Genomic DNA, 15,165 nt, shown 5'->3' with positions numbered 1-15,165 from the left:
AAGCAGACGTGTCCGTTTTCACCCGGACACACTGGCCACAAGACTGCCACACATGTGCACACGGAGAACAGTGCACACTGTCCTCCATGTGCATGGACGGCCGCCAGGGAAGTAGCGCTACTGTAAGACGCTGTTCCCCGGAGGCTGGTGCTGAAAACTGCTTTCATCCATTCTCCCCTGCTCTGCTGGAACGCAGCGCGAGCAGGGGAGAATGAATGAATGAAAAACCTGATGTGGAGCCCCCCTGTGTTTTTAAACCAACCCAGCAAAACTCACAGGTGTGGGCTGCTATTCTCAGGCTGGTAAGGGGCCCATATCCATAAAAAAAAAAAAAATTATATATATATATATATATATATATATATATAATTAGTACACCAACAATATACCCATACTTGTCTGGCGTTCAGTCAGTCCCACGCCGTAATTCATATCTGGGGAGTGTACTAGTGATGAGCGAATATACTCGTTACTCGAGATTTCCCAAGCACGCTCGGGTGACCTCCGAGCATTTTTTTAGTGCTCAGAGATTTCATTTTTCTTTCCGCAGCTGAATGATTTACATCTGGTAGCCAGCATAAGTACATGTGGGGGTTGCCTGGTTGCTAGGAAATCCCCACACTTATGCTGGCTAACAGATGTAAATCATTCAGCTGTGGCAATAAATCTCTGAGCACTAAAAAATACTCGGAGGTCACCCGAGCGTGCTCGGGAAGTCTCGATTAACGAGTATATTCGCTGATCACTAGAATGTACAGTTTACAACCGGGAGCGGTGCTAATGCGACTGAACCGGCTGTAAACTACTGGGGAATTAATGAGAAGCAGCAGGGCACATGCTCATTATCTAGCGCTGACGTCACTGTGCTCGCTGCCGGCATGAACTCCTGTGACCTCAGGACCGTGGGAGAATGCAAGTGATGAGGTCACTGTGACAGAGCTTGAACTGCCGTGACCTCATCACTTGCATTCTGCCACGGTCCTGAGGTCAGAGAAGTTCATGCCGGCAGTGAGCATAGACTCGGTGACGTCACCGCTAGTTACTGAGCTTGTGCCCGCTGCTTCTCATTGATTCATTCTCCCCTGCTTGCCAGCCGGCTTCAGCACCAGCTGCTGGGGAACAGCGCTTACAGTAGTGCTACTTCCTCGGTGGCCATCCGTGTAGTACTGATTCCGTACACGGTTGCCACACGTGTGCTGCACGCAGTACACACATGGACACTGATATCTCTGGTACTGTTTTTTCCGGTACCGGAAATATCAGGACTTGTGAAACCGGCCTAAGGAAAGGTCACACCTCGGCTAATCAGCGCCTGCTATGTGTGGTCTTGCACCTACTCGGCAACATGATCAGATGCAATTAATTACAGTCACGCTTGATTTGTAGTCAGCAAAGCTTGATCCAAGATCCACAAGTTGTCTATAAGCAAAAATTAGGACACTGTACAAAAAAAGGTTGTTGAGATTAGTTTGGAAAGTGCTTCAAATAGATTTTCAAAGTTAGCAATCAGTGTCAGATATTTCTCATCAAGTTCCAACAATTTTCAAACATTCTGATGTGGGGTATTGGACAAAACAAGGATCTTTTTCCCACGAGATAGGCATTGCCGTTTTGTCTGACAAATACTTATCTCTTTGTCCTTATTGAAAGAAGTATGCACAGTTGGCTGAGCCAGATGTATCAGGAAAGTCACAAAACATTGTAGTAGAATTGAAGGCCACACACTGCAGCTCAGGTTCAACGCCCATGACTCAAATATAGGATTCATGACGGAGCCGCCAACGAGGAAGATCAGTGCTTGTTTGACATCTCCAAAATAAGTACCTGGAACGTAGATAGATACTGACCTATAGGTTTTGGCACAAAGCCATTCCACATTAAAGATGTCCCCTTTACACAAATCTACCTTCTCCCTATGCCTTATAATTATATGAAGGTAACAAAGAGGTAATACCTGTTCATAGGTGGCATAAGCAGCAGGACCCCCATTATCTGCCTTTTGCTTACTTAGAAATGGTATGTTGAATTAAAAACCATTCAGTATTTTTTTTCCTTTTTTTGACTCTAACACACAGTTTATCTCCTATCTTTTATCACTTTTGGGTAGGTTCAGATATTTCACAGTTTCTTTCATGTACCTTGTGCCATAGCGCACAGACTCCATACTTGGTTATGGTTACTCGGGAGGCATATAACCAGTTTCAACGATGAAAAAATATTATTACCATATACAAAGTCGCATAGCGTAAAAGCCACAACAATCTTTTTTTTTTTTACTCTTATAGAACGGTATCAATGTTTCTACACCAGAGTGAGCCACCTCTTGGTTTTGGCCACACTGGCAGGGCAACATTTTGTCTTTTTTAAAGAGGACATGTCACTTGATCAAAAAAGTTGAGTCAAATACCTTGTAAAAGTCCCTGAGCTCCCCTGATTGCTTCTTTTCTTTTTGCACTGCATCGATCTATTGCAAATAAATTCAGATTTGTTTCTTTTGTAGTGCAGTATGTGAAATCTCTATTTGTAGTGCAACAGGCCATTTCTTCAGTCTTCTCGGTGGGCATGTGCTTTCATGCCTCCCTGCCGTACGCTGCCAATCACAGTTCAGTAGTTTCTGAGACTGCTAGATCAGCTGTTCAGCTGTGATTGGCAGCGTCTGGGAGTAAGGGGTGAAGGCGCATGCCCCCACAGAAGACTGGTAAAGAAATGCTCAGTGGCACTACAAGCAGAGATTTCACATAGTGCGTTCCAAAAGCAACACATGTAAATATCTATACAATGGAGTGACTCAGCCCAAAATGGAAAATAGCAGCAGAATCAAGGGGGCATAGGGATTTTTACAAGGTATTTAGCTCAATTTTTTCAACAAGTGACAGGTCCTCTTTAAGACTGCTTTCATTATGGATTTGTGAGTGCAGTAAGAAGATCATAACCTTATCAGTGTTACAACAGGCACACTGTGGTATGGTTTATGACTGCATTTTGTACATATTACCAGCTTTAATCTCCCATTATGCTTTACACACTACATAGGACTTTAGTGGCAGTAGTGGTACATCACCTTGAATAGTATTCTAAAGAACAGGACATACTTAAAAAATAATAATAATAATTTCCATCAGTTCGGCCTCCTTCATAATGTATGTGTGTGTATTTTATATGCGGTACACATTTTTTTTCATTCAGTTGAATTTGGTTGATCATTACAGCCACATTGGCGTATCCATGTATTTTTCCAGTGAAGTAGGCTACACACATTGGCTTCCGTTCAGACCTTGCGGATTAAATCTAAAAGTAATTATTGAAAATGATACAAATAGGTTTGTGTTTTTTTTTGCTGCAGTTTGTAGATCTCCCTAATCTCACCTGTTCCTGTAAATAGTAAAGCACTTTCACAGTACTCATTGCTATTCAGAAACTGATGTTGGCCTGTGCCCAGCCTTGTACTGATTCTCAGTGGAGGTGTCTCTACCAGGCAGCGCGCTGTGGAAAGACCAGGTTGTGCACGGGTTGGCTGCCATCGTCAAAGACAACAAGTGGCCTCTGCCCTCTAATGCCGCTGTAGCTTTTCAGCGAGATCCCCGCAGATCCGTTCAGCTGCCTTTTTGTTCTAGACTGCTGCTTTTGTTTTCACTAATCCATTCAATGGTGTGATGTTTGGGTCTCGTGCCAACCACACAGCTCTCTAGTGGGCTAATGAGCTGAAAATAGTCAGCATGGCCGGCTTCTGCTTAATAATTCACCATGGAAACTTTCCTATAACAAAATCTAACAATAATGGTTTTACTAACCCATTCATTCTTGGCATATATGTTGCATTATTGTTAGATGTGAGGCTTGTGTCTGGCTTTTGAGTCTGTTGATGTTCCAGGTATGATAAAAAAAAATTAATTTATCAGAATTTTTTAATAAAACTATGCTAAAAAGTGGAATTTGAGGGTACAGTTGCATGAGTGTCCCGCTCAACTGAGCACCTCTTTACAGAGGACATGTAACGTTAAAGGATTACTCTTATGTTAAAAAAATAGGAGGAGAATGGTGAGAAACTGAATTGATTGACTTTTTCGGTCTTCCTCTATTAGTACTGTCGCCAGAGAATGGTGGCTGAACATTGGCATTGCTTACGAGCTCTTTGTCATAGAGCTTGTAAGTACTTCCATTATGGGGGGGCAACCCTTGTTAGTTCCTTATCCAGGCCAGCTTCCTTGCTACAGCACTTCTGATGCTGCAAAGGTAAATCTGTTTTATTTAGCAGCATTGGGAGCGCACACTTTGGGCCACCAGTGTGATGAATATGCTGGCCTGAACTGTTAATCAGGAGTACTTGCCCTTTATTCCCTTCCCCGAGCAATGAGCCTGGGAGAAGTGCGCTCCTGAACTTGAAAGATTAGACAAACCCTTCAATATACATAGTACATTGAGCCACCTTGCAGATACTTGCGTTAAGTACGGTATTTTCTTTCGTTATAGCATAAATATCAGGAAAGCTCCTATCATATGTGCTAAATGGTCTGCTGGACAGAAAGGGGAAAAAATCTTTTCCTTGGTTCTACATGGTATATGTTATTTGTTGTGCTGTTTTATTCCTGTGGGATCTAGTATTAGTCTAGGATTTCATCGCGAATATGTTAAACAGGCGCTACTATCGCCTATTGCTACCTGATGCATCTATCAGCAATGACATCAATGTTACATCTTAGAAAGCTCTTGATATGTTAAGTGGATGTCCTTATGGGGGATGGATGGGGTTAATAGTCATCCGGCACAACCTCCACTAAATATATGCATTAAAGATTTGAATAATTAAAAAAAAAAACTGCCCCTGCCCCCAACAATTAATGCAAAATTAAATGAAGTAGAATCCATTGCCTGGTAGCTCAGTGGTTGGCATTGCTGCCTTGAAGTGTGTGTGAATCCCAACAAAATATAACATCCTTATGGAGATTGTGTGGGAGTTTTTCTTTTCGTGTTTTTTTTATTTTTTTATTCCAGCCCGCCCAGTGGACTCTTAAGTTATACTAACTCTTTCTTATCACACTAGAGAGCTCTCTGATCAGTTAATTCTGCTATAGAACACAATGGTGGAGATTTATCAATGTTGGTTCATATTTGGGCATTAGTAAAATGGCCACATTTATCATAGGGGTTCATGCTCTTTCATAAATATGGCGCATTTTAAGTCTTTGTAGTCTTAAGGTACCGTTACACTAAACGACTTACCAACGATCACGACCAGTGATACGACCTGGCCGTGATCGTTGGTAAGTCGTTGTGTGGTCGCTGGGGAGCTGTCACACAGACGGCTCTCTCCAGCGACCAACGATCAGGGGAACGACTTCGGCATCGTTGAAACTGTCTTCAACGATGCCGAAGTCCCCCTGCAGCACCCGGGTAACCAGGGTAAACATCGGGTTACTAAGTGCAGGGCCGCGCTTAGTAACCCGATATTTACCTTGGTTACCATTGTAAAAGTAAAAAAAAAAAAACACTACATACTCACATTCTGATGTCTGTCACGTCCCCCGGCGTCCACAGGGTTACGCGCTGCTGCTCAGAGCTTCCCTGCACTGAATGTGTCAGCGCCGGCAGTAAAGCAGAGCACAGCGGTGATGTCACTGCTGTGCTCTGCTTTACAGCCGGCGCTGACACAGTCAGTGCAGGAAGCTCTCGGCAGCAGCACATAACCCTGTGGACGCCGGGGGACGTGACAGACATCAGAATGTGAGTATGTAGTGTGTTTTTTTTTAACTGGTTACAAGTGAACACATCGCTGGATCGGCGTCACACACGCCGATCCAGCGATGACAGCGGGTGATCAGCGACGAAATAAAGTTCTGGACCTCTAGCTCCAACCAGCGATATCACAGCGGCATCCAGATCGCTGCTGCGTGTCAAACACAACGAGATCGCTATCCAGGACGCTGCAACGTCACGGATCGTCGTCGTTCTCGCTGCAAAGTCGCTTAGTGTGAAGGTACCTTTAGTTTAGACCACTTTGTGACAGAAATTTTCCCCACAGTTTTGGCACATTTTTGATGCATAGTCATGCTCCAGGTCAAAGCTCCTATCTGCTAAGCCATGCCTTTTTTCAATAAAGTCACACCCCTTTGTCAAACAAGATGCAGATAGTGTCTGCCTAAAATTTATAATAGGAAAGGTGCCAGTATTTTAAAAACTGTTTGGTGCCGATTACACAAGAATTCTGCTGCATTTATAGCCTGATAAATCTTTCTCTCTGTCTTAAAAGCGGATACAGTGTTCAACAAAGCAGGTTCATTTAAAAACCAATATTACAGGTGTCTATAATTCCATCCTCTCCTCACTATACAATGTTCATTTATACTTCAGGAGGGTAATGTAGTATAGATAGCATATAAAAGTATCATTGCGCAAGTTTTCATGACCTTAAATCTGGTTCCTTAGCCAGGAATGATGGCATTTCTTCTGTGCTGTGTCAGCATACAACATTACTCCTTTTTCATATTTAAATTCCTTCTTTGTACAAACTGTTCTGGAAAACATCTGATTGTTGGGGGCACCAAGAGTCGGCCCCTCAGTGACCTGATATTGATGACCTATCCTATCCATAGGTCAGAGAGCCTGTATTTATAGTCCAGGATTGCATTCAATCAGTTCAGCTGGGTTTCTATAATACAGTGTGATAATTGTCTTTCCCTAAAATCAAATCAAGTGCATTCTTCTAGAATGCAGACGTCTAGAAGAAGCTTTGTACAAATGTTGACCCAGCTGGGAATACTGAAGTATTTCAGCTGTGAAGCGTTTAATGCGCACTGTAGCTCAGGATCAGAACAGAATCAATATTGTACTGTAAGTATGATGAATAGGTGACGTATATGTAACTCGTGTACATCATGGTTATACATCAGGGCCCAACTGGTCAATTTTTATACTGTGACGGATGGGCCAGTCCAGCAGTGGACCACATCGACTAGCAGCACTAATAACAGTATCCGCAGGTCACTGGTACTGTCGCTAACGGCAAGGTACTGTTAACAGTTGTGGCAGGGAAAAGTCATCAGCTACTTGCTACACATGTTACTCCTGTAGGTCACAGATTGCTGTAGGCCGACCCGAGGACATCACTTTATCAGACCATCTGCAGCTGGTAAGAGCATACTTCATAACAATGTAGAGCTCAAACTAGTGATATACTGGGGCTAAGTATAGGGGCTGAAAGGTGTGCTCTACTGCAGGATGGGGCTACGTATAGGGGCTGAAATGTGTGCTCTACTGCAGGATGGGGCTATGTATAGGGGCTGAAAGGTGTGCTCTACTGCAGGATGGGGCTACGTATAGGGGCTGAAAGGTGTGCTCTACTGCAGGATGGGGCTGAAAGGTGTGCTCTACTGCAGGATGGGGCTGAAAGGTGTGCTCTACTGCAGGATGGGGCTGAAAGGTGTGGTCTACTGCAGGATGGGGCTATGTATAGGGGCTGAAAGGTGTGCTCTACTGCAGGATGGGGCTACGTATAGGGGCTGAAAGGTGTGCTCTACTGCAGGATGGGGCTGAAAGGTGTGCTCTACTGCAGGATGGGGCTGAAAGGTGTGCTCTACTGCAGGATGGGGCTGAAAGGTGTGCTCTACTGCAGGATGGGGCTGAAAGGTGTGCTCTACTGCAGGATGGGGCTAAGTATAGGGGATGAAAGATGCTCTACTGCAGGATGGGGCTAAGTATAGGGGCTGAAAGGTGTGCTCTACTGCGGGATGGGGCTAAGTATAGGGGCTGAAAGGTGTGCTCTACCGCAGGATGGGGCTAATTATAGGGGCTGAAAGGTGTGCTCTACCGCAGGATGGGGCTAAGTATAGAGGATGAAAAGTGTGCTCTATCGCAGGATGGGGCTAAGTATAGGGGCTGAAAGGTGTGCTCTACCGCAGGATGGGGCTAAGTATAGGGGCTGAAAGGTGTGCTCTACCGCAGGATGGGGCCTAAGTATAGAGGCTGAAAGGTGTGCTCTACTGCAGGATGGGGCTAAGTATAGGGGCTGAAAGATGTGCTCTACTGCAGGATGGGGCTAATTATAGGGGCTGAAAGGTGTGCTCTACCGCAGGATGGGGCTAAGTATAGAGGATGAAAAGTGTGCTCTACCGCAGGATGGGGCTAAGTATAGAGGATGAAAGGTGTGCTCTACCGCAGGATGGGGCTAAGTATAGGGGCTGAAAGGTGTGCTCTACCGCAGGATGGGGCTAAGTATAGAGGATGAAAAGTGTGCTCTACTGCAGGTTGGGGCTCAGTATAGGGGCTGAAAAGTGTGTTCTACTGCAGAATGGGGCTAAGTATAGGGGCTGAAAGGTGTGCTCTACTGCAGAATGTGGCTAAGTATAGGGGCTGAAAGGTGTGTTCTACTGCAGAATGTGGCTAAGTATAGGGGCTGAAAGGTGTGCTCTACTGCAGGATGGGGCTGTTTGCAGAAAGTTGAGAGGAGTGATATACTGCTGGATGAGGATTCTTATAGAGGAACTGAAAGAAGTGACCTTTTACATGATGGGTCTGAGAGGACTGATCTACTGCCAGGAAAAGTCAGAAGGGAGGGTAGTGATGTTCTTTACATGGGACTGTATGTTAAATGGGGCTGAAGGTAGAGGGTAATGTCTATTTACATAGGACTGCATTTTGGACAAAGCTGATAGGAGGAGAGTGATGTTTTGCACATGGGATTTTATGTTGGAAGGGGCTGAAGTGGTGAATGAGGTTATTCACATGTGACTGTATGTTGCAGGGACAAACTTCAGAATGGCGTAAAATGGCACTGATGAAGTTCAAGAAGTTGACCGCTACTTGGACAACTTCCTGTCATTCCCCCTCTGTACCGTCCACACCTCGACTGGCATGGAAAACCACACTGCTGGCATTAGCTTGTGGTTGCATGATGTCACAGACCTGGCAGTGTATTAATCAGAGTTCAGTTTATCAGGGGTTAATCTGACTGGGGGCTTATCGGCAGCTTAAATGAGTTTGTGTTGTTTTATTGGTTCTTGTTATCTCCTCATGAACAGGTCTGAATATGATTGGGGCAGAGAAAGGGCGCCAAAATGTAAACTATAGATACTGTGACTGGTCAAAAGTGCACCATGACTAACGGACACACTGTATTTCACCTTAAAGCTAGATACTGACTAACTTGCACCCAGAAAATGTTTTAAAGGGAAGTGGGCCCCAAATGCTCTTATACACCTAATATATCAAACAGCAGGTTCTTGGGGCGTTCAGGTCTCGGTAATTTGGCTGCAGCTGTGACCTCACCGCTACCACTTTATCTTGTTCAGTAACAGTATGGTGATAATACTTGAAGGCTATATTCGCATTACCGTTTGCATAGTCTTTGTTCTGTTTAGAGGAACTGACAATCGGAACTCATTTGCAAAAACGTTCCAATGTATAAACAACGCAGACGGAATTAGAGGGGTCCCACTGATTATTATGGGGTCCGTCTGGGTTATGTGTGTTAGTTTTGAAAAAGTGCAGCATGCAGAACTGTTTTTCTTCTAAAACCTGTAACGGACTCCATTATAATCATTTGTACTTCGAAGCAGAGCAGTCAAATGGAATATGTAATGGCTCGGTTGCTATATATACGGTATACATTTTTAGTTGTTTTTTTTTTGAGGAGGAAGGACAAATGGTTTTATAGACCCTGGCAACACCCATGGCGCCCACGCATCTGAGCAGCATGGTGGTAGACTAGTTATAGAACGGCCCAGGCCTAAATGTTGCATGTGCTCCCATAGACTATGGCTACTCCCCTGGTTCCATCTAAGTTGCTAAACTCGCCCAGCTCAGTCCTGCTCCTTACCCCACACAGTAATTTGGGCATGCCATGCATCATTTTGCGTACCCCAGTATAGCCTAATAATCAGGAGAAAAAAGGGCAAACCGTGCATTTTGGAACTACATTTAAATTACCGTACATTTTTATTTGCTTTAATATTGGTCAGAGTCATATATGTAATGGAGACCCCCTATCTGGGGAAGTGAGTGTGGGGGCAGCAGTGACCTGTATGCTTTCAAATGCCAGGGCTGAATTTCAGTCCCAGTCCGGCCCGGCTATACATCCAGCATATACAGTATCAGGAGATGCGCACCATGTGAAGAGAACTCTTTGGAATGTATTTGTAGACCAAATCCAGAATTGATCATAAAGATACTTTTATTAAAGGGGTATTCCCATCTTGAAGATCCAGTCCCAATATGTAGTAGGTGTAGTAATGATATTAGCAAATGCGGTACCTCTGATTATAAATGCTATGCAATGCCCTGCATATGAGGAAAGTAACATGGCGAATCAGAAGAACTACCATATACTACTTTTCTAATTGGAGGTATTTGCCAATATTATTATTACTACTACATTGGGATATGATCTTGGAGATGGGATTCCCCTTCAAATCATGTCCCAGTTTTGTCTTTACGTTTTTTCACCTGTTAATTGTATATCATAGATTTTTATAATTACATTAAATTTCTTCATTTTTGTCTTTTTTTTTTTCAGAGCGTCCAGAAAGGAATAAGCCAGAACACAGGTTTCCTGGGTAAGTGGTGCATTATATAGTACTGTATATTAGTGATTTCTAATGACAGAAGCCATCTTACTGCCTTGGAAATGACCGCACTTCTGCTCCACAAGTTTAATTTCCATGGCGGGTATTTTGGGAGCTTTCCCGGCATACACCCTGAACGTAGCAGACATACGTGCACAGGGCCTTATGTTATTCACTGAAAGGATGGCTAACTAGGTAAACTAGGGCAGATTTATCAATGTTCTGGAGGAAATACATTGAAATAACTATGGCGCCTGGGCCAAAAGCCGTATTTAGTGAGCCGCTGCGAAACCCATATGTTGGGGGGGAAATGAATGGGGTTTCAGAGTGGCATCTCCTTTGTCAAGGGTTTCTGACCCTTTTCTACTCCTGCTTCACTCAGTGTGCGTACTGTTGATAGATTTGTTAAATGCTGCACTGGTGGGAAATATCAGCGCACCCTTCATCTTGTAGCCTGTGTTGCTGGATCTTCTCTCTAGTTCTTGCATATTTTTACACTACATTTGCATATAAAGAGGACATCGTCTGTTCTAACGATACGGCTTGTGTATCTTCTCCAGTGTCTGGATTGGTTGTGGTCCTGAGGTTTACATAGTTTTGTTCACCCGCTATAACATTGAGGTGACTTCATTCTTCAGGCCTCGAGACTTGGGTGTGTTGTCCCATGGTTCATAGAAGATCTGCATATGCTGACTGTAGCAAGCTATAATGGAGAACACATGTGGAAAAAGCATAAATTCTAGCTTCATTCTCTTCCACATTATCATGTCCTGACTAGTGCAATTTAATATATATATTTTTTAAACTTTTTTTGCAAAATGTAGTTACCATATATACTCGAGCATAAACCGACCCGACTATAATCCAAGGCCAATAATTTTGCCACAAAATTATGGGAAAACTTATTGATTTGAGTATAAGCCTAGGGTGGGAAATGCAGCAACTACTGATAAATTTCAAAAATAAAAATAGATACCAATAAAAGTAAATTTAATTGAGACATCAGTAGGTTAAATGTTTTTGAATATCCATATTGAATCAGGAGCCCCGTGAGATGCTCCATACCAAATACGCCCCATATAATGCTCCATAAACTTCATGATGGGCCCATAAGATGCTCCATACAAAAATATGCCCCATATAATGCTGCAGAAAGGTTAATGATGGCCCCATAAGATGCTCCATATTTAAAATATGCCCCATATAATGCCGCTGCTGCGATAAAAAAAATAAATGACATACCGCTCCTCAGCGTTGCCGGCTCTCTGCAGTGATTGTTCAGGCAGAGATTGCGCACTAACCACGTCATCGCACCCTCTGACCTGAACGTCACAGCCAGGGGACCCGGAAGACACAGCTTGGCAGTGGAATGCGATCAGCTTATACACAAGTATATACTGTAAATATACTTTAAAGGGTATATCTGGGACTTAATAAAAAACAAAAAATAAACCTAAGGACTAACAGGTAGGTTATTGCAGCTTACCTGCATGTTGTGTCCGGCACCGTTCTCCCCCGCCACAGAACAGTCACAGACGCTCCTGCCTGGGATTCAGAAGCCTGACGTCACATCTACAGAGCAGAGGCTTCTTTTCCACTCTGCTCTGTAGACAGCGTGGGACTTCCAACATCATTCTGATTGACAGCCGGATCCCCGCTGCCTAACTGGGGGAGCCAGCTGTCAATCAGAATAACGTTGGAAGTCATGCCCTATTGTATCAGCAGAGGCAGCTAAATCACTGGCAGGAGCGGTCTATGACCACTTTGTGCCGGGGAAGAACGGCAGCATGCACAACAGGCAAGTAAGGTGCAATTACCTGCCTACATTTTTGTTTTTCCATAAAGTCCCCAATATCCCCTTTGAAGTGTTTATTACGTGGAGATATGGGGTCAAATCCACCTATTCTAGCCAGCAACACTTCATTTTTAAGAGCGAAGGATCATTGTTTTTTATGTCAGCATACAATGTGTGCTCATCAATGACAAGCAAGAGAATTATATATATTTTTGTTTGCATCTGATATTGGTTGCAATTGACTTTTCATGCAGTAAATGTCCTCTTACAATGTGGACCTAATGAATCTCGTTTTCCACATTTTTAAGATGTCCTTATCCCATGTATTTTTTACATTAGTTTTTTAAATGGCTTTTCCAGGTTCAGAATGTTTAGGATCACCATCAACATCTAATATGTGGTGGTCTGATTTTTTTTTTAGGGATCAGCGGATTTAAGGTAGCATGGCACTTGGCAAGTGTTGCATCCTCTTCTACTGTATTTACCTGCACACCATCACCTGTGTATTCTAAGTTGTTTCATTGTCAAGAATAGGACAATGCTGCAACAGCGGCCATTTCAAACTGCTCACTAGTGGAGGGGAAAGAGTAGCGCCTCCCAAAAGTCTGATATATTATTGACCTGTCTTAAAGGAACACTCCCAAAAATGGATTTCCTGATCCTTTTTGTTTATGTAATGTAGTGTAGGTGTGTTGATATACTTGCCAATTGCTTTTTCTCCATTATCTAGTGGCGGTCCAGTCGTGGACTGGATAATGTGAACCTGTCCATGCTACTTACTCGGTGTAAGTTTATGCAGCCTCAGAACCGGTCTCCACAAACTTACATTGTAAAAGTGTCTTCTGGCTCACACATAGACCCCAGTGTGATCCAACTAATTGGAATTTCAGTATTGACCTAGGGAATAAATGAGGAAGACCGCATGAAGGAAGTGTATTAATGCACCTACACTGTATTACATTGCTGGACAGAATTAGAAAACAAATAGTTGGGAGTGCTTCTTTAAGGATAGACCATGAATACTCTAAATCTTGGAAAACCCTAGGCTAGCTGAGTTCCTGAGAAAGCTAGGTGGCATTCATTACAGTTTCCAGAAGGATTGTCACCCAGCACTGAATGACAAATATCCAGACAAGCAATCAGATTTGTCATGCAGTACTCTCGACAATTGGCAGCAGTCCTTTGGGGGCTGTGAGACAGTTTTTCTACAGCTTTCATAGACCCAGACCTAAAAGGATTCTTTCTGATCTCGAGCTTTGCACTGTGGCGTGTTTTGCAAGTGCGTGTATGTTTTTAATCCCGTCTGGCTCTCCTGGGACCAGTTATCTGGAGAGTTGGAGTTCACTGGCAGATGAACGGATAAATACTCCTCTTGGTACTCCGCCATAGCAGAGGTACTGAGGCTCGCATGAAAAACAAGTGCTGTGAATGCATCTTCTTGTATCTGTTAGGATTACTCTACCAGAAGATCAGAAGTCATGGAAAGAACAGTTGGCTGTACTTCCTACGGAGCGTTCGCTCTCTCGTGTTTCTGGTTTCTATTATAGAGGGCGGGATCATTGGATTATTTTACAGCACTGGAATAAACAAAGTAAATTGGCTTCATGTATTGGATCTGCCCTCTTTCTTTTTATGATGGGAAGCGTGCAGGCAGAGTCGGCTATTGTGGAGTTTGCAAGATTTTTTTTTTTTCTCATTTGAAGTAACCCGTTCTTTTCCTTTTTTCCAGACAAGGACCTCTGTCATCCATAAGAGCCGTTATTAAGAGAAGTAAGTTCTTTATATTCTGCTGTATACGAGCATTGAGTTAAGTCTTGTAATGTCTGTATTTAGTTAATGAATTTTACTAATCCAAGTGAAGGTGTTGATGGTAATTTTTTCCCAGTATAAAAGATTTCTACAAGAGTTGTTTAAACTTTTTATTTTTCAGCTGAAGAACATATATTTTAATGTTTGTTACACAGTATATCTCATGTACATAACATTGGGGCCTTGCGTTCAGTTCACGTAACTAGACCGGCACTCAAGCCATAGGAGTCGAGCATTTCCTTACCGAATTGCTCTGCCCAATCATAGAGAAAACTGTGTCAGTGTAAAACTACGAGTTCTCTAATTCCTGTACCTAACACTGATTTTGATCGGCGAAGAAGAAGCAGAATGCAATTGGGCACATTACGTTTAGTTCCTCGCTAAGATCCATGGCTGGCATTACCACCTTTACTTCACTGAACCACAAGCATTCATCTATTACTATTGTCACAATACGTATAGCGACCCAACGGGTGGCCAATCAGCAGACGGCGCAACACACACCACAACGGGATAGTATTGGGGAGAGGAAGACCCTACAGATAGGGGAGTGTAGGGGACAGGCTCAGGTTTGAGTTCAGGTGGTGGCCATCCCCCATTTCCTTAACACCCTAAGGGGGTCCTTCCCCCCACCACCGTCACAAACCTAAGTCCCTCGCTGTCACCTAATACTGCCCTGGCTAGTGCACTGGCCAGCAAGGAGCACTAGCCTCATTACTGCAGGTTAAAATTCAGTCCCATTGCCACAGGTGTATACAATAGAGCCACACGCCAGGCAGTCTGCCTCTACTGGTGTCTGTGAAATAATAGATCTTTCTAAAGACCTCACTGAATTCAAGGAGGTCCTGTAATAGGATGTCTCTGTTGTAACTTGTCAGTTCATGAAATTTCTTCCCTCCCAAATATTCCACAATCAGCTGTAAGTGATATTATTGAAAAGTGGAAGCATTTAACAACCACAGCAACTCTGCCACAGAGTGGAGACCATGTGAAATTAAAGAGCGG

General features: G+C 43.5%; 1 protein-coding gene across 7 annotated transcripts in view; it reads left to right on the top strand.

The window, feature by feature from the left end:
• Window positions 1-15,165, top strand: part of SH3D19 (SH3 domain containing 19) — a 235,186-nt gene that overhangs the window by 133,491 nt on the left and 86,530 nt on the right. For all 7 annotated transcript variants that reach the window (XM_077279316.1, XM_077279315.1, XM_077279313.1 and 4 more), the window contains exons 2-3: window positions 10,508-10,547; window positions 14,081-14,121. Coding sequence is in view for 3 of the 7 variants with exons in the window: in XM_077279313.1 (XP_077135428.1) it covers window positions 10,508-10,547; window positions 14,081-14,121 (81 nt within the window). In the remaining 4 variants the exon portion in view is untranslated. The remainder of the gene's footprint in view (window positions 1-10,507; window positions 10,548-14,080; window positions 14,122-15,165) is intronic.

Source organism: Ranitomeya variabilis, chromosome 1 (assembly GCF_051348905.1).
Source record: "Ranitomeya variabilis isolate aRanVar5 chromosome 1, aRanVar5.hap1, whole genome shotgun sequence".
Taxonomy (NCBI): domain Eukaryota; kingdom Metazoa; phylum Chordata; class Amphibia; order Anura; family Dendrobatidae; genus Ranitomeya; species Ranitomeya variabilis.
The sequence above is the reverse complement of the archived record's forward strand: the minus strand, read 5'-3'. Positions and strand labels throughout refer to the sequence as shown.